The sequence below is a fragment of the Habropoda laboriosa genome, unplaced genomic scaffold (assembly GCF_001263275.1).
Source record: "Habropoda laboriosa isolate 0110345459 unplaced genomic scaffold, ASM126327v1 scaffold244, whole genome shotgun sequence".
Taxonomy (NCBI): Eukaryota; Metazoa; Arthropoda; class Insecta; order Hymenoptera; family Apidae; genus Habropoda; species Habropoda laboriosa.
The window spans coordinates 980,124-1,000,921 of NW_017100399.1; the positions used below are offsets into that span (position 1 = coordinate 980,124).

The 20,798-nt window shown below is 38.6% G+C and overlaps 1 protein-coding gene across 1 annotated transcript in view; it reads right to left on the reverse strand.

Annotated features, from left to right (window-relative positions):
• Positions 1-5,904: 5,904 nt before the first annotated feature.
• LOC108575291 (syndecan) overlaps positions 5,905-20,798 on the reverse strand; it is a 235,368-nt gene continuing 220,474 nt past the window's right edge. The window contains exons 2-5 of the mRNA XM_017938051.1: positions 9,945-10,143; positions 8,833-8,933; positions 8,171-8,339; positions 5,905-7,078 (exon numbers count right to left, since the gene is read on the reverse strand). Coding sequence (XP_017793540.1) covers positions 6,897-7,078; positions 8,171-8,339; positions 8,833-8,933; positions 9,945-10,143 — 651 coding nt within the window. The 3' untranslated portion in view covers positions 5,905-6,896. The remainder of the gene's footprint in view (positions 7,079-8,170; positions 8,340-8,832; positions 8,934-9,944; positions 10,144-20,798) is intronic.

The window sequence follows — 20,798 nt, forward strand, 5'->3', positions numbered from 1 at the left end:
TGTAATTTTTCTCTCTACGTCTCTGTTTCAAGAAAATTCCAAGTGAACTAGAATTATCATTTTATATTTTATAAATGATGATTGAATTTCCTGGAGTATTTTATATTTGACCGTTATCAATTGGGGTAATGGTTGTAAAATATTATTGCGATTATAATTCCAAGAAAAAGTTCTTCCTGAAAATGTTCTTGTACATTTTGATGATCATCGCTCGTGTTGTTTGTTGGTATCGATGTACAACATGGAACAATTGTAACATATCACGCGTGCAATATTGAAGAATATTCCACGAAAGTTAATCTTTCGGCTGACATTTAATGTCTAACAAATAAAGAGGTGATAAAAAAACATTCTTTTTTACAATGTTTAGAGACTATCATTGTAAATATGTATGATCATGGAGTATCATTGTAACAGTTGCGAATGATGTTCGATATAGATTTTATTTTTACGAAAGATTTTTTAACAGCATACGATTATTCTGTGAGATGTTCTAAGTATGTTACGAAAAGAAAGATATTTTCTATGTATTTTTGCTGTTAATAAAGCAGCACTTGAAATGCAAAACATGTATTCCTTCTTTGAACCTGTTATACGCTTCGAAGAAAATTTTCAGATTGGGTTTTCTCATACGGCACAGTGTTTATTTACAGAATAGGAGCGATGACATACAGTATTGATCGTTATCATACTAACATAGTGCAATTATCGTTAATTTCTGTTAATAATAACGTGTTATTAACATAAACGCCCGTAATGAAAATAACACGGTTCATACAGAACTAAAATGCAATTTTTGAGGTTGGGTCGCGTTGTTACGACACGATAACCTTGAATTTCGATCGATTCGTGCAGATCTTAGGAACTTCGAACATCGATTCGATAAACTTGTCACACCTACATACAGATTTAAAAAAATAAGATAGCAGAAAAAAGAGGTATGTAACAACTTTACTGCTTTACGAGCAGGCGGTTATCTTTTTATATATGTACATATACATGTATATACCTGTGTATGTGTGTAGTGACCATGAATGTATATACACATATATGTAGTATATAGTTTATGGAGTTGCGGGGACGATTTAAAAGGGGGGAGCGGGGTATAGACGATACTTACACTTAAAAAATAACATTGTTAATTATCGTTATCATTAAATATTAATTGTATTCACTTTTAAAATTATTATTCATTCGTCCACCTGGCCTATGGGTTCTTCGTCTAATTTTAGACAGACTTTTCATTGCTATAGCGTTCTTACGGAATACATCCTCTTATAAAATATTATTTCATTACAATTAGTGTTTGTTTCTTGTCGCATACAAAGTAGACAACGCACCTCGAGTATTAAACGAGTCACGTGGAGATGCAATGTATGCCGTAAAATATTTTCCCTTCTGGCTTGATGTTTTTGCTTTTAACATAGTCGTTTTTAGTTGCATTTATGCAAGAGGTTTTTCAGGAAACTTCTTGGCGTTTCACGAACGATTTCTTCTTTAAACGAGCTACTTTACATTTTTGTAAATAATATTACGAAGTATAAGAAATTCAATGATTGAAGATAAAATGAATTTAACTTTAAAACGTTCTTGTTCGCGAAGGGAAAAATTTATTTACTTTTTAACACGTTGAATGCCGTGGGGATGATCGGTGACCGGCGGTCTCAAAATTAGTAAAAGCATTTAATTTGAATAAATGGTAGTATTTGTAAAATTTTCACCTAATGCATCACGCAGCATATTTAAATAGTTTTATTTCTAACTATTGACATATTATTTATGCATATTGCAATGTGTTGTATTAGAATAAAAAATTCTTTTCGGCACTGTGGACAGGTTACGTAGAATTAGTCCGGCATTCAACCTGTTAATTTTGGGAGAAAAAACAGATCTCGCATTACTCTGCATTGCCACGCGGGAAATTGATAATCATTTAACAAACAATCCCTTGTTTATGTTGCATAAGGATTAGTATTACAATAAAAATTATATTTCAATCTCCACATTCCTCTGTTCCTTCCATCAACGCAAGGGAAGAAGGAGAAACTTTTCGAAAAGAGAAGGTTAAATGGAAAGAGAGACAGGATGTAGAGGAATAAAAATCAAACACTTTTTAAAAGTAGGTTGGAAAGTTAGATTGGAAAAACTTGTGGAACTAGATCGACATGGAAAACCGCGTTCTGTGTAGTGTTTCTTATTGTTAGTAAGTTTGATAATCTTTCTGTAACATTTGTATCAGTAACAGGAGAAAATTTCTTTTTCAACGATTCTCGAGTTAAAGGCAAAGCATAAAATTTACGTATCCTACCGTATGCAGGACTGATTTTAGGTACGGCGTAATATCTCGCTAATCTTGGGTGAAATAGAAGAGAAAATTAATTTCGATCTATTTATTGCAATTGACTTACTCTAAACACAATTTTTTTTTTTCTCGGTTTCTTATTGTACCGTAACCCTTTCAGGTATCTTTAATCATTTCTTTACTTATGCAACGATATTTGTTATCTTTTTACTTTTCACATAACCTGTACATCGAGTAGCCGGTTAAATAATTCCTCTTCCAAGTCGACCCTATCAATACACTTGCTTTTTATTACTACGTTACAGTATCGTAGAGACGCCTAGACACTTTTTTATAATCGCATATAATCGATAAGATCGATTTAGACAAAACTCGGTGATTCATGAAATTTCAATTGTCTGAACAAGGAAAGGAAAAACACGCTGTACCTGAATAAACATAAACCGATGCCGTAATAGGCTATTCTTACAATTCACGGTCATTACACGTTCTAAATTAATATTTTGTGGCCATTTGTCATGTGCGTCATTAGTTGTTCAACACGTCCGTTAAATTTAATGGTTTCGCTAATTATCGATTAAATGTGACAGCTTTGCCCGTAACGTCCAACGTTCGTTTTCAAGTTGTATAAAAAGAAGAAAGAGGAAAAAAACGTACAATAACGCTTGAAATAAAGACCAAACAAAATGGAATCACGACAGTTTCCGTAGGCAATTGGTGTTTCCTTATGTAGTTAGTACATGGCAGTATCGGCATGATATATTTTTAGTTTAACCCGACACGTCGAATATTTGTAAAAGGGGCGCTCGTGTTCCTTCTACCCAGGTAGAATACCGATATACTGTTGGAAACCTTATTGCATTACAAAAAGAACTTCTCGTTAGAAAATAGGATCCTGATCATTTTCTTTATTTACACGAGAAAAATAGAAATTTATTATTTTCTCTTTACTACAAATAAATTGTTCGATATTTAACGTCTCTCTTTTTTTCTTCTTTTGTTTTCTCTTCGTCAAATCTGCTTACGTTTTTAATCAACGTTGCTCTATTTTACTTATTGGTCGATTCGGGCGATATAATAAATGCAACTGCTCGTGTACGTAAAATCCATATTATTATTGCACAGGATATAATAATGACATAACGTTATATATAGGATATTATAAGAGGTATATAACATCGTATATATAAGATTATTTACGAATTATGGAAATCATTTGATATTCACATTTATTTGTCAAGATAAACGTCGAAAGTTAACGTCAATTAATATCGCGATCTAAAAGTGTAGTAAAAGATAGCGCTAATATTCTACGAATTGTATCGTTCGAAAGTGGAGGGAACATGGTGGAACAACGTATACTAGATGGCGCGACTAAAAATTGAATCTACAAACGCTATGTTTCAATAATAATAATAATAATAATAATAATAATAATAGTAATAATAATAATAATGTTATAATGATATCGATTAGTTGTTCGCTTCTTAATATTTTTCCTAAACAATTCCCTTCTCTCGGTCAGCATTACAATTAAATATATATATCCTTCCAAAATTGTTATCTTTATTCGCGAATCATGCGTAAAGGATCATTTTTATGTTTTATAGTTTGATTAGTAAAACACTGATTGCGTTCTACCTGGGAAGAGGCGAAGGAGACGCTTGAAAACATCTCAAATAATCGGGGAAAGACAATTAATGATCCACAGGATCACCGGAAGAATAATAAATGGAGTGGAAAGCAAAATGATGGGATTTAGGTTAGAGGAGAGGAGGACAGACAGGAGAAGAAAGGGGAATCGCTTGGTCCTACGTGAAAAAGTTAATAAATTATTATAACGTACTTCGCGATACTGATCGACCATAGGATAAATACCGCGGATGAAAATCTTGGAACAAATAGATATACACTTTTGTGTGTGTGTCTGTGTGTGTATCTTCTTCATTTTCATATCTTCTTTTCTTCTTTCTTCTATTTTTTTACCTTGTTTTTCAATATGGCATACGCATGTCTCTCGCAGCGAGAGACGAAAACTTGTGTACGTATATAAACCCGTGTACGCGTGGCGGTGTGTTTCTTTCGGAATCGGAAGGAGAAACGCCTCAGCGTACACGCGGGAAAATTTAAACGTCTTTATGTTTCTTTTTCCATGGCATATAGAATTTGTTTCTCGACCAATAGAAGAAGCCTTTCTCCTTAAGATACAAGATGTTTCTTAGTTTTTTTTGTTTGTTTGTTTGTTTTTTGTCAGGGTGGAAGAAGGGAACCGATACTTTAGGATCCGTTGTGCTTCGTTTTCCGATAGAAACGAGTGTGATCGACAAAGTGAATCTCTTCTCTCGTAGATGTCGCGACGGGCCGCGATCGTTTGTTCGTTTGTCGCCTTGTCGCGGAAGATCGTAAGGACACTTCCGCTTGGAGGCTTCGGCTTAACCCTTATTGCGACAGTATCATGAAACACGCGAACGGTTAATCTCTACTACGACCTAAAATGTTTATCGACATAACGTGCGAATTTTTTGCTTTTAAATTGGAATTAGAACGATGTTGCTTGCATGTGCAACTCGTTTCATTGTTTTTTTGAAAGTTTTCGGAAGTAATGTCGGTTTCTGTGCAATAAGGGCTAATTTAAATTATTTACACATTTGACAAATACAATAAAAAAAAAGAAATTGGAGATTAAAGATAAAGGTAGCATAGATAGAAGTATGAAATTTTAAGCCTAATCCTTAACGAAGATAAAAAGATTCCTCTCGTTAGCGTAGAAATAAATAATTTTTAAAGATAATGAGATGCTTCGTTAGAAGAGCATCACTATTATATTTGTGCCACGATGAAGTTCAACTCAAGAAAAGTACCAATGAAAATGCGAAGGATTAAACTGTGAATCGATCTAACATGTCCAAATATCGATATGTAAGATTAGGTGATAAATTTGACTACAATTAATTGCGACTTATGATACTCGAATACGCACTTAATTCATTTAAATTAATTAATCCATTGAATATGCTTCGAATCTCTCCTAAAATTTTTGCAATCAGCAGGTTCGGTAACGCAAAACGACATCGTTTACCCTTTACCAAAAATGCAAACACGTTGCAATGCGATCACTTATTGCAAACAATCCATTTAACCCACTAGATTATCGATTCAATTACACTATATATCGTATCTTAGGTATATTAATGACTTTTAAAAAATTAAGAACCTTAAGTTACCATTTTTACCTATCACTTTTTCCACGTAGTCATCGCCTAAGACAAATTTCTATTACCTAATTTTAGATTCTCTTTACGATATTATAATTCTACTTCAATCTAGCATTCGAAATAAGTTACAAATCTCCTATAAAGAGGAAAGAATCTTAAAAAAAAAGACAGTCCCACGTGTTTCAAAGTCTCGAAACCGACGGAAAAACTTTGCTTTTTTTTTCCTTCTGTTGAAACCGTGAACGAGCGTTGAGATTCCATAGAACAGGGCTTGAGAAAACGGGAAAGCGCCAATGGGTTAAGGGTTCTCTGCGGTCAACCCGTTAAAAGAAAAACGCCTCTGCAAATCAGAGGGAACCGATCGTTAAATAGAAAATGAGAAGAAAGCGTTCGGAAAAACAGGAAGGAGAGAAAGAGAAAGAGAGAGAAAGAGAGAAAAAACGGGTGAAGGATAAAGCGGAGGAAACGCTGATAAACGAGGTCGTGGTTCACGGGATTGGCGTTGAAGAGAAATCACGGTGGCGCAACGATCCTTCTTCCTTTCCCTCCTTCCACCGGGCCAGAATGATTAACGACATACCAGCAGCGTTTATCGCCCACGAATTTTCGCGCTCTCAGTCCTGTACAGGGGGGGAGGGTGGCGTGTACGTACGCCTGGATACGTATACGCTCTGAAATACACGCTGTGTAAATGCATTTGGAATTGGCGCGACCTTGCCGACGACGAGTACTTGCGACGGGGTGGCTCGTCAGCCATCGCCCTCTCTCTCTCTCGTTCGTTCGATCAGTGCACGATAGCCACAGAGAAAAATACATTAGTGTATTATCATATGATAAAAAGAACAGAGTCCGAACGTGGAAGTACAAAATACGCAGATTAGCGGTTACAGGTTAATCTAGAAAGGGTAAAACGACGTTCTACTCTCGGAGGTGGACCAATTACTTAATCCAGGATACTACTCGCGGCGACAGAGCACGTGAGTAGGAAAATAGAGCGCTGTGGAATTAAGGGAGGTTCCACCTCAGAAAGTGATCGATTACAAAGAATAGAGAGTGAGAATGCTCTTATGGTAAAACAGAGAACGTTAGTTTGGAAGTTAAGTTAGGTTAGGTTATTGAACGAATTATGTCGAACGGAGAATTATATAGATGTCTCTGATCGAAAGGTCGGAAAGAGATTAAGACGACGCTTCCCCCCGATGTGAAGGAAATCTCCCTGTGGTCAGTGCACGAGGTGTTTCGCGGGACCCTCGTGGGAGATTCCGGATGTGTCGTATCGTCGGCGGTGGCGCTTAATTCGGTCGAAGGACATCGTCTTTCTCGGCGTGGTATCGTGGGACAAAACTGGGCGGTGCCAAAGCCAGATAAGCTTTGTCGCCTCAAGCGTAGAATTCTCGATTGTGATGCGGCGCGCCTGGCTTAGGGAACGCCTGCGCCGCTGGTGATCTCCTTGGCTCGTCCAAGGCGTACGAACCCTCGTCCTTCTTGCGCATCCTGTACACGATGAACATCACCACCAGGATCGCGCAGAGCAGACCAACTACCGCACCGCCAATCACAGCTGGAAAAAAATTAGTTTTAATTAGACATTGCAGAAATATACATTTTTATAGTTGGAATTTTTTTATGCAAATACAATTATATTTTTTCAACGGATAGTGCATTCAAAAATACCATTCTGTCACCATCTAACCTTTGGTAGTCTAAATTTATGAACCAATAGTATTGTCAATTTTAACAAATTTTCAAGCTCACATTAGGGACAATTTTTTATTATGTTGATATTCTCAAAATATTGTTTCTAACTATCTTCTAATTTTTATTTATTTATTTAATGCTATCTATGGTAACTATGAGATCTTGAATATCATCTCAAATCTGAGATATCCTAAATAGCCTTACGAGAAATGGGGATTCATTACTCAGAGGCGTTAAACTATTCAGAGTGTTAATTATGTAGCGCATTTATTATGCGTGGCTCCGGATCGGTTAACTTAACCTAGAATTTCGCCGGAGTTACAGAGCCCTCGTGAATAAATACCGTTCCCGTGGAATGTTGATTCGCGTGTTGCCCTTATACTTCAAGTTTAATACTAAGGGAACGCGTTAATAAATAACGTGACTCCCTCGTGCTGTTTCGGCGGCCGTGAAACGCTGGGATTCTGGCTTTCAAAGGAATTACGTTTTGCGAATTCTACCGTGATTAATTGCACAACGGCGTATTTAATCATTTCACGGGTGTGTGCAGCGTAACTCTGACAATGAAAGACGTTTGACAATGAAAAATTCTAGGCGCGTATTGTTTGCAACGCTGCGTGCACTTTTCACATTTACCACTTTGGGAAACATGCATGATCTCTTCATAAATAGATTAATTACAAATTTGAAATTTCTTTATTCTAATTAATTTTGAAGCAACAGTCCACTTGAAGGTTCTTTTAAAATTCATAATTTCCAGTACTTGCATAGACTGCACGAATTGATCTAAAAACGATTTTTTTATTTTTACAAATAAATAAGATGCTTTCATTATCTTGAATATATGCGATTTTATAAAACAATTGAAACATTCAATCCTAAAAATTACCATTTAATAATAGAGCGAATAATTGAAGTTTTCAATTGCAAAAGGAATAAAGAGAAAGACACTTACCTGCCAGCACACCTGGCTGAGCAAAGAAGGAGCTGGCACGGTCCTCGTGTTTCGGGTTCATGATGTATACTTCGTGGATGTCGTCTGTGTTCTCCGGGTGGTCGTCCTCGACATCTAAGGGCTCGATTACATCGACCTCGTCGAGTCGGTTTACAGTCTCGACGTTCGTCTGTAACGGGACACCGCTTAATCAGTTTAATCCGTTTAATTCGACCGCTCGCCAGGAGGCGTGTGTTTTCAAACAAATCTAATAACCCGCCTTAACGTGCACACGCGTTTCGGTGGGTTTCCCCTTTGAGTTAAAAACAGAGGTTAGGTTAGGTGTATCTTTTCATTGTTAAACGGATCAATGAATGGCAGTGTAAGCTAACACTGAGCTTGAGGTGTAGAAAGGTGTATCTGAATAAGCTTAGTGCAATCGAATAACGATATTCTTTGAATCTATTTTTTTAACAGTGTAAAAAAAAGATATATAGTGTAATTTAAGAGAAGTTTTTTCAATTATATACTTCAATGGTCAAATTGGCAGACTTGTGTAGCTTGAGAAAAATGTCCAAAACAGTGTTTTGAAAGTTACGATGATAAATTTGAGAGTTTCTAATCTTAGGGGAGGAATCTCGACAACGTGTATAATTAATCACGTGATCTTTAGCTGCATTCACCTGCTCCTTAGTTTTAACACTTGGTTCGTCGACAGAGTATGGTGCTTTGGGCTCAGGCGGCCTGTTGGGCGGCGGTTCTATCCTATTATTGTTATTGAAATCTGCAACAGAAAGAGGGAAAATGATAATATACATTTTGAAAATTAACGTCCAAATATAATGGAACATTTATTTTCATTGTTCACCAGTATACTTTCAACGATCAAGGATTAAACGAACGATCGGGAGATTGGATATGAATGACGTGTGGGCGATAAAAGCGTTACGCGTTACCAGTTTGGCAATTTGAAAAAAAAAAAAGAGAAACAAATGGTTGGTAAAAAGGGGGGGGGGGGAGAATTTTTTTTGCAAAATCGCGCGACGCGTACAATGCGTTCTACGAGCTGTGCTTTTATTGAAAAATTTCGAGCAGAATAGGGGGACACGAGCTCTTCCTGCCGTCGATCTCCACGCGTGCCTTTCGATCGTTGATAGAATCTACACGGCCGAGTAGCTTTCCGAAAATGGCCCAGTCGATGCTCGATTGTTTCGTGTGCACCGTAAATGTTCCAATTCTCTCTCTTTTTTTCTTTCTTTTCAAACTGAAATTCGATTCTTTCCCGTACACAACGAACAACAATTATATTTCAGTTCGATCTGCAGTTTATCGATATCGAATTCCTCTAAATTTCCATGCACAGGAATTTTTTGAGGTTAGGTTGGATTTCTTTTACGTTCTATATTTTTTTTCTCTTTTTTTGGAGATTTGATGTAATTGTACTTCCTGTAGTAATCAAACAAATGATGATTTATGAATTTTTGGACGAAGTAGGAGTTTCTTTGTTTCATTATTTTTTGAGGAATGGCACACAACGAACGACAATTATATTTCAGTTCGATCTGCAGTTTATCGATATCGAATTCCTCGAAATTTCCATGCACAGGAATTTTTTGAGGTTAGGTTGGATTTCTTTTACGTTCTATATTTTTTTTTCTCTTTCTTTGGAGATTTGATGCAATTGTACTTCCTGTAGTAATCAAACAAATGATGATTTATTGGACGAAGTAGGAGTTTCTTTGTTTCATTATTTTTTGAGGAATGGAGAATGATACGAGGAGAAATAACGTTTTACCGTGATCGTCGTCGCCGTCGTCGCCGTCCTCGTCGTCTGGACCAAGGCCACTTCCAGATGCTTCAAGGTCGTCGCGACCTTCGCTGCCACCTCGACCAGAACCATCCAAAGACTCCTGGTCGTCTAGGTAGAGATCGTCCGGGAACGAGTTGTACGTTGAACTCGCTCCCGTTGTTCTCTCCTTCTCGCTTTGATCCTTCTAAAAGAAACAATTCAATTTTCTTGTATTTCTGTTCGGTAACACACAAAAAACAAAAAGAAAATCAAGAATTGAAAAGTAAAAGAAACATTTTTAAGTTAATAATATTTTAAATGCTTCTGTAAGTTCACAAGTTAATTTGCAGGTTTGATCGAATAAATGGTACAGGTAATGAAAGAGAAAGATAAAATCAACGACGAACGAACGTGAAAGTGAGAAGCAACACACGAGAAGCTTGTTCAAAACATCGAAACCATATGGATAGACACCACCGTTGTTTCGTCTCAATTTTCTAGACTTCATTTTTTGCTTCGACGAGACTGCGTTGCGCCCCAAAATAGAATCCATTCCCGTGGACACGCTTGCGTGTTGTGCTATCGAATTACGGCACGCAACGGCAGTAACATGAAAGCTGCGTTTCGTTTCTTTTCTAGTGGGTTCGTTCTTTAATGTGGTGTCGTGTTTAACAAGAAAAAAAGAGCGAAATGGTACGTGTCATTTTTGTAGCCCGTATTTCAAACGTTTGTATAACACGTCTTAATAACATTCTAAATGGGAAGCATTTAGAACTATTTCCGTTACGTTAGAATCGTAATGGCTGTAGGATGTAATGAATTGTAACGGTATAAAGTGATGTGAAATCGAAGTAAAATAACATATCCGGGAACACAGTGATTAATAATAGTAAGTCTGCAGAACACGTCAAGGAAACTTCAAGCTGTGATTTCCGGTTAAGCAACGTTAGTGGAATGCCAAGAGTGACGTGCTATAAAGTTCAGAATAATAAATGGCGCGATTATCGTGATTGTCTCCTGATTGATTTCGCGATATTTCTTTCATTTATTCATTTCTATGAAATATCTCCAATATCCTTTTCATCATGTGGACATAATACATGACAGACGAATGGATAATCAATTTCTATCTTGTACTGTTACTTTCTAACCGAAGAAATTCTGATTATAACCTGATTTAACCTTACACGTCTAAGAATCTATTTGAACTAACCACATTTTTCAGAATTTGGTGCTACATCGAAATAGCTCATTGGGCTTCAGGTATTGCCCGGAAACAGCAAGGGAAACAATCGATTGAAAGAGAGACAGAAGTGCGCACATAGGATTCACCGTTTATATACACGCTGTACAATTAAATACGAACGAGCAGCCCGCCAAACACTATAGCCCCGAAATTTCAACGTTACTAGAGGAAACTAATCACGCCGCTGTAAAGCTCCATCTGGCGTGACCGTGTTTACATAGAGCGACCGTTACGCTAGTGAAAAGAGCATTCGCCGAGCGTAAAGGCGCATTATGATATCCATTCGATTGCATAATAGATTCTCAATCGAGGTTTATTGGTCGTTTGATTTTGACTTTGCAGCAAGAAAAAAAACTTGTAGAAAATGAAATTCCCCATGCCATAGAAAATACCCTATTTTTACTTTCGATAATTTATGTTGTATTTAGCACAGAAAATGATGTTTCCGTGATTCAAGAAATTCTCAAGATATAATTGATATAAAGTAATAGATAACAGGGAGCGAAACTACTTTGCTTTCGTAATTATGCATTAACGAGGGTATTAATTACAGCAACTTTTCGAGGTCGATTCCGAGGGCTTTCGTCCTTGCGAATAATTTCAATTTCTCAGTGGCAACCTTTTCACGAGGCTTCTTTAATTAAAAACAGCCGACGACTCGGACTTTGCAACGGTTATTGCGAACCGGCTTGGTAACGTTGATTGAAAGAAGGGGAAAAAATGAAATTTCTTGAAGATTCAATTTAAAAGTAATAACCGCGCGAGAGTAATGTTGACGATGGAAAATAAGTGAAATGATGGATGGGAAATGGGTAATGTTATAAACAAAATTATATGTTGCTTAAAAATATCGAATATTGAAAGACGAACTATATATTCATATTCAGTGAACGTACTTATGGGTTTGACACAAATATCCTTAAATTTCTAATATCAAAAAATTATTAATTCCTGTCATTTTTACAACGAGTTATGTTTCTACAATAACATACTTAGATAGGAACACATACCAAGCAAAAAGAATAAAAAGTTCCAGCCCTTCGGTCCTAGCGACTTATCGAATTTTCTAGCACAACCTCAAACAGCGACAACTGTCATGCACTGACCTACAATTATTTTCTACAACGTGCAACCCGCTAACTGAAATGCTTGCGTAAAGCAATACCAATCACTACATCACCAGGTATTGGATCATTCAGGCTTGCACAAGGTTGCGAGAGCAACGTCCGCGAATGATGCACCGGGTGCACGCGATCGTGCGTACGGATACATAGGAGAGCGCGTCTCTCTCGCAGCTGATCGATAACACGAAATTCGTCCTTGTCCCGGGCCAGCTACCCACCACGTCGAAACAATTACACGCAGTAGCTTACCTCCTGATTGTTTCTCGAGACACGCCTGATGTTCTCCTGTCTTTCAGTCACGATATTTCACGCAGTCTGGCCAACACGCACGAATCCGCTTTCTCTTCGACTTTTTTCGCTGCTGTCTGCGGAAGAAACGCAAGAATTGCGCGGGCGCGCGATGTTATCGACCTCTTTCGCGCATTCTGCCGCATTACGCATTTTTTCTTTTTCATCTTCTTCTCGTTTACCTTATCATCGCGGCCGGAAAAGCGAACAATGCAGCTACGTTCGCATGCAAATGACTAAAGGCTAAGGTCACGGCTCTCGAGATCCACTTGTCCCGCCTTTTTTACACGATTTTCGCGGCAAACGTAATTAAGATTTTTCAATGAGAACTAGCTTGAATCAAAACAAATGGCAGTTTACGTGGCTACTTACGGGTTTGCTGGTGGAGCCAGTGACAAGTGTCCTCGAACTAAACGTCAGAAATGGAGAATTTTTTGGCAGGTAAGACGCGATACGCTTTTGAGGCAAGTGGTGACTGCACTGATGTAGTACGGGGTCGAGCCTGTAGACGGCACTGCTCCAGGCTACTCTATATAGCTCCTTTACAGATATAAAACGGGAGGACCTGGCCAGGACCGTAGCACTAGATACCCTGGTTTTATTCAAATTTTTTTGCTCCTGGTGATCGATTGTTAGGTATATAGGTTGTGCATGAATATGAAGTGCTTTAGAGAACCGACCACCCTTAACGTAGTAAATTCTTTTGTATACTGGATTCTCTGTATTGTAGCCTGTTTCACAATTGCAAGGTGTATATTTCGCTTTTTCTTTTTCGAGACACAACGCACGCTGTAGGTACATCGGAATCCTCCAAGTCGATACGCAATGGGGTTCGAAATATACGATAAGTCGCGTGATAAGGCGATCCGTTAGATATTTCCTCGTTGTAGGATATTGAAAATCCACCTGCCCGACCAGAGCACGCGACCATACGTATATATGTATGTGTGTACGTATCTACATGTGTCGCGTTCTCTCAGGCACCGCTGCGTATTTGAATAGGATCGGAATCTTTCATATTGGATCCGAATCCCGTGGATCTTAACTCGTGTGTTCGTTCTCTTGGATTTCGTTCGTACGTATGTACGTTGCTCCATGCCCATAGTCATGATCACGCATCTGTTTTGTTTTACATAAGTTTATCTAGCGAGAAGAAAAGAGACGGATGTTTTGAAGACGACGGGACGCTGAATTTCCAGCGAAACTGATATCCCGCCACGAAATAAATCAAACATCCGACAACTACGCAATTTCTGCCACGGCACAAGAATTTATTGAAAATCCGGGAGACACAACCTCCATTTGCAATTTTTCCAAAAGAAGGTAAAATCAATTTCTACTCGTACGGAAAAAGGCTACTGATCGTTCAAGTCAGTCGACAACTGTTGAAGAATAAAAACCTACATTGCGCGTCCATTATTTTTCAATAATCGATGCCACGAAAACAAAACCTACGGGCGCATTTACAAAGCGTGAACGCAGCGAGGCTAATTGCAAACGCTTTTTTAAGTCGCAAACCACGAAATGAATCCAGATGGCAGTGTAGGCGTGTGGATTGTTCGAATGGTTCAAAAGTCGATAACCATGAAATTTCCGCAACAAGAGGAAAATTAAACCGGTCGAGTACCGGTAGAGCTGGTTTACCCCAAGGGAAGGAGGAGGGGTCGTTCATGCTTGCGGACGAATGTCAGGCGTGCTCCTTGAAGCGAATTTCCTGGACGAAATTTCAACCGATTAGATTTCGTGCGACCCTTCGTACGCGAGAGATCGATTCTCCCGTCTCCGTAAAGGTAGCAGAAACGGTTTATGGTGACACGAACTTGAATTTCGCGCCGCGATCAAAATTACGTCAGCGAGCGACATTACCAACAGCGCGAACTGAACGACCGCTGTCGTAAGCTGACGAGCCCCGTTTCAACATCAGCGTGTTAGGACAATTGACAGCACGCTAAAGTAGAAAAAAAGAAAACCCATAATGACAATTGAAAAACGCCTTTGTGACGTGCACAAGAAAAGAAGCGAATAAAGGATAATCAAGAGCAGTTGTGTCGAGTTGTTAACATTGTACCCACAACAGGTTCGTTAAGTGCGTAACAGAGCAAATAGACAGACTGAGAAAGGAACGGTGGAACGAGTAAAAAAAAGAAGAGTGAGAGAAATAGAGTGTGAACAAATGGCAGAATGAGTGTGTGAGCATGAGTGGAGAAGGAGAAAGGTAAGTTTCAAGTGGCGACTTGCTTCTGAATTTCGTTTCACACTCGATGGGTCGTGTCTGAATCGTATTACCGGAAAATTTTGCGCTAAGTTACGACTGTCTCTGTTATCCCCTGATGCGCATTCGGTTAGTTATTTTTTTTCTCCTTCTTTTTGGTATGCTTGCGAACGATGCATTACGTTCAAAGTTATTTTTACGAATCGATGATATTTTCAAATTCTAAGATCTATTTAAGATTTATTTTTCCGACATACGTTTCTCCATTAGTTTTCAATTTTCTTTTCGCCCAATCTCCCAGGGACATTCACCGAGCGACAAAATATTCTACATGTCCCTATGTATAATGGATTCCACCCCTTTAACCATAAAAGAAATCGATTTACTCTCTTTCGATTCGATTTTGAGAGAGTTAGCGTAGGGACCGACGGGAGAACCGCAGCGAAACCATTTAATCGACGTAATCGAATATTAAAATCTCGTTTCTATGAAACGCAAACAGAAATTCCAATACGTTCTTCATTAAACAGAGGGTAAACTAATATCTATTTCACAGCGAATAACGAGAATTTATGGTGTGCAGTGACTTTTTTATCGACCGAGATGGGATCTCGTTCGTCATCCTACGGTAACGATTATTCCCTATTGCATCGCTGTGATGGTAACACGCTTAACTTGTGACTATTGTTTTCCCGTAACATTAAAATAGCCTGTGCAGATCTATCGATTCAATTAACAACGAAAGCTAGTGCTTGTTCGGTGTTTTTCTAACCAAGTACGCTTTAACAATTCGATTACGGTTTCTGGTCGAACAAATCGGTCGAAACGTACGAAACGGCCGCATAGATTATCGTTTCGCTGGTGGACATGTCGGTAAAGTAAGGTGTCAAATGCACAATGCGTACCACCGCCATCGGGGTCCGAGCTCCCCCATTGGTTGTAACAGTGGATAAAGACGCCATCATTCCCATTCCACGGAATTAGCCTGTTCAACGTGAAATACAATTTCGTGTCGGTTAATTTCGAGCCGCTTTTGAACACCCGTGAACTACCAACGTTTAACCACGCGCACGTGTGTTTGTAGTGTGTAACTTATTAAAACTGCTTTCACGTGCACGAATACGGGCGACACGTTAATAATGGATTTGTTGTAATGGTAAATAACCGGTGGTGACAGTGACGAGGTTCGCGACAACAATGGTGTGAATGACATTAATGGAATTTCTGTCGTCGTTAACAAATTGCCGCTCATTTACCAGGTAACGATAATTCTAACTACAAAATCTGGCTTCTTAAACGTGCTCTACCTAACCTTCACGTCTACGATCGATACCGTGTATCGTTTTCAGTCGGTTTTTTTTTTTTTTTGGAGGTTAGGAGTGCGATTTCGTAAAATTCTCAATTCCTGGAAATCGTGAAATAACGTGTAAAGTGTACATTTTTTAACGCAATATACGATTAATTCTGGCGCATAATTGCAGAGGGGAAATTTGCAGGAATATTTCGACGTTCAGTAAAAAAAGCCTGCGTTTCGTCGTTGACTAACCGTCGTTCTTTTTTTTTTTTGAACGAGTCTCGCGCGCATGAAAATCGAACGCAGGCCAGGCAACCTTTGTCACCGGATGTTCGTTGGCATCAAAGGACACCGCAGAAATAATTCAAGTAAATGAAAAGGGGGTGAGGGGAAAAAGTATGGTGCTGATGGGCAACAAAGAACCGTGGACAGAGATATATGGATGACGGACGGAGATCGATAGAGGATATCGACCGTGGGATAGAAAAGGACGTGTTTTCAGGTTAGAGGAAAATATTAGAAGTTGAATATGAGTAAAGGAGAGAGAGTGAGAGAGAAAATTTCGTTTCATCATGAACCTCACACGCTATATTATATTCCGTAGGGTTTCTGGATGATTTATCTCGCAATATCAAACGTGACGTCGGCGTTGGAGAACCGTTGGGACACACGAGACAGAGATCAAGATATCGAGAAATCGAGTGAAGATCGAAACCGGCGTGTACACCGGTGGAAAAAGGAAAATTGCTTGTGAAAAAGTTCAGATCAAAATTTCCAACGGGAAAAATTGCCAGGGACATGGTGAAACTGCGAGAAAGGTATTCTTAGAAAGGACCAGATGGAAGAACAGGAAGAGAGAGAAAAAAAAAATAAGAAAGGAACAGAAGGAAATAAAGGAAGTAGATGGCGGAAGCAAACGGAGCGGCGAAGAAGTCGGGGGAAACCGAAATCCCCAGGGAAACAGAAAAATCAAGAAAGATCAGCTGGCTGTGTGAACACTCGCCGAGACTGAGAAGTTTAAAAGGAAGAAACTGCGGAGACAGGAAGCGACTGCTGCACGGAAAAATCCAGCTGCACCCTGGAGATTAAGAGGAGGGGTTGTGAAAAGTCGAAATATTCGACGTAACAGCCGGAAGGAGAAATTAAAGGGGGAGCACAGAGCCAGATGGAAGTTTGCATAATGGAAGGGAAGAACAGAAAAATCATTTTAACGTCGAAGAGTGAACATTTTGGCATTAAAGTTTTAATACCAGTAGATGCTAGATTAAGTGGATAAGTCTGAAAAATAAGGTTCACCGGAGCTTCTTTGCTCGCAGTTTTAAAGCAGAATATTATTTGTATCTTGCAATTTTTCTTTTTATTTTTTTTTAAAGAAGAGTATCAACTTTATCTGTAAAAGCAGAGTAATTGTTGTACAACGAATTGAATATAAATTGCAAAGATAAAGGAGAATTTTAAATGAAACGGGAGAGGAGATAGATATTAAATTTTAATAACTACAACGAGCTGAGTATAAGTTTGGAAGACAAGCAGGTTTCTCACTGGTAATTTCCAAGGGAGCAGAAACATTTCTAGCAACAGGGAAAGAAGAATTTTAATATTCAAGAAGGACTGATAGGATCCAATTCTAATTTGAAATCTACAGTATGTTTTCCTTTTTTTTTTTTTTACTATTTTCCATTACATTGCAATAAATTATTAATCACGGAACAAGGTTCATTCCGTTCTTCGTTTTCATCAAAAACGTCATCTCAACAATGAATTACTAATCAAAAGCGCTCAGACATTCACAAATCTCCTTAATCCCGACTTCTTACCTGTTCAAACTAAAACTAATCACTATTCTCCGCACCTAGATAACCCATAAAACAACAAAACAGTTCCACAAGCGCCATAAACTTGCTCCCATTGTGTCAGGAACAAAGGTAGAGGTGTGGCGTCCCCGACAACACCAGGAATGCGTTCAAGAACAAAGAGAGGAGCAGCAGCAGCAGCAGGAAGAGAGGTGTCAGGAGAGTAAGGAGCAACTGAAAGCTCAGGGGTGTATCCAGGAAAGCAACGACGAAAGCTCGTGGAGTCAAAGAAGAGACGGTGGAAAAAAAAAGAGGGAGAGAGAGAATGCATAATCGTTGGCAGGAAGGGAAAAGGGAAACGAAGCGAGTAGAAGAAGCAAACAGACCGCGTGAAATGCATCAGGCAAGGCCTGCAATCGCGTTCCATTTTGCTAACGAGCTGTCGCCGCGTCCTGGAGATGCGTCGAAACATATATAAAGCAAACACACCACGTGTCTGAGCAATTGTACAGCGATAATTATACCGCGGTTACAATGCCACAGACAGGCTGGCTGATAAAAATGCCGCAAGTGCTTTTTAATTTGTAATATTTCATTCTTGAGAATATGGAGAAATTAGTTGTTCGAGGAAGAAACGAAGCTTGTTTGGATATTATACTTGAACAGCTGGTTCAGAACAATTGAAGTTAATTGTTTCCTTTTTTTTTAAAGGAGGGTTGGGAAGGTTTTTATTTCATCAATGTTGAATTTGCCAAATTTACATAAGGGAAACATTTAAGGTTTAATAATACACAAAAGTCAGAAGAATAATGAAAACAAGCATATTTCTTTTGATCATATTATATTACACGCATTTGTTGTTTAAACTCGTGAAAGCTCTCTGGGAATTTCATAAAATATTCGTTAAAATTATTACAATTTTGTTTACTTTATCCCACAAGCTGGGTAAAGCGAAAAATAAATCAAGAAAAATCAAGTATTTTTATTGAACATGAGTTTGTAAAAAGTATATTACAACTTGTTTATGAAAAGTATATAAAGAAAGATTTCAAGAATAATTTTTGGCCGCAGGGTCATGCCAAAAAAATAAAAAATATGAAAAATAAGTGTTATTTTAATAGCATACACACTTTTCTTTCTAAAAAAGTGTTTTTTTCTCAAAGGGTTAACGCCCATAAATAAAGCATCGCTATTATCATTAAGATCGAGTGGTGGAAAATCGTCTTTTTGAAGATTGGGAATTTCCAAGAAGTTAAACCTATAAAAGTCTTCCGGCTATGTACAAGCAGCGTCTTGCAGGACTTCAACCTTATCATTGTCTCCATTATGGACTCGCATCAAAGACCATCCAGGACTTTCTGCAATTAAACCCATAAGAAGCTTGCAGGTACGAAGAAGTGTCTCTACCAAGAAGGGAGAGATCCTTTCTTAAACATTCTCTCTCCTATATTTACACTTTATACTGTCTCGCCGTGCAATTTCATCAAAAGGTGTCCCCATTTTTTAGATCTATCTCAGAAGAGAGAGGGAGAGATTTCATGGAGAGAAGAACGTGTTCACGGTTGCATCAAAGATTTTTTTGAAAGTTCCTCCACCACCAAACCATTCTGCGACCATTTCCCTCGGTTCACCTTCCTGTTCAAAGGGTTTCTCTACGGTTTCCCAAAGGGACACAGCTTACACCTGGAAGCCTTGGTACTCGACCACCGGTAAACGTGCTGGCAGATTTATTTGAAGTTCACCGCTTAGGAACGAGAAGGACACGTTAATACGCCGCCTTCCCCTTAAAGATCGTGTGTCGAGGGGCCGAGATTTTTCTACAGAGGAGGGACATTAGCCCGCCAAAACATTAAGGGGAATTACGCTAATGAATATCTAACCCGAAGCCCCAACGTTAAGGGGAATTATGCTAATGAGCCTGAGAGAGAGAGAGAGAGAGAGAGAGAGGGGGGGGGAAGAAGGGAGAGAGTTCAGTGCGTCTTGTTGCATTATCCACGAGATATTCGAAAGAGAGGAACCCGTGAACTTAATTTGAACGGCGGAAGGAGGTGAAAAAGAGAGAAGAGACAGAGAGAGTAAGAGGAGATCCTGGAATTCGCTCGAGTTCTTATCTCTCGCTTCTTGGAATCCTTCCCTCATTTATTACGTTGCACTCCATTTATATTTACCCTCTTTTTATTGCGATATAGCCAGCGGAGCTTGTTGGGTTTCGTTGAAGTTTCATTTTTTTTCATTTCCACCGTGACAAAACTTTCTGTTCCCCGTTGGGAGAAATGATCGATGCGGCGGTAATTTGTGATTATGTAGATGAATCTTTTTTTCTCTTTTTTTTTTTTTTTAACAATTTGTTAAACATGCGTTCAGTTAATTTTCAAGGAAAATTGCTGCATTTATGATGTTTTTATTCAACGTTGTTACATTATCACTGTCTCTTGAATTTAATTTAGAATCATATTTTACATTGTTATTTTTTTCTGATTTATTGTTTCCTCTTTCAGCGTTCTGTTTGCATCTCTTTTTTTAATTAAACAAACAGAGCAATATTATACAAATACACAAATTCAACCAGAAACGCTTAATGCCCAAGAGGAAGGCTCGCTTAAATCACCATTTTTCACAACAAATGCACACACAGTGCCAGGAGCAAGGGGTTGCAGAAGTCACGCAAAAAGTTATCAAATTAATTCAACCCCCGTTTTGAGGCAGCTCCACCGTGAGAAAAAAAGGGGACGAAAAGCAAGGCTCTCAAAGGAGGGAGAAGAAGAAAAAAGGGGAGGATCGAAGAAAGTTCACCCAGTCTGATTCAGGGGCGGCTTCTCTGCATGCTAAGCGACGAATTAGGCAGATATTTCCCCGTGTAGCCCGCGGTCACGCGTAAAAAAGAATCCATTCGCTATACTTGG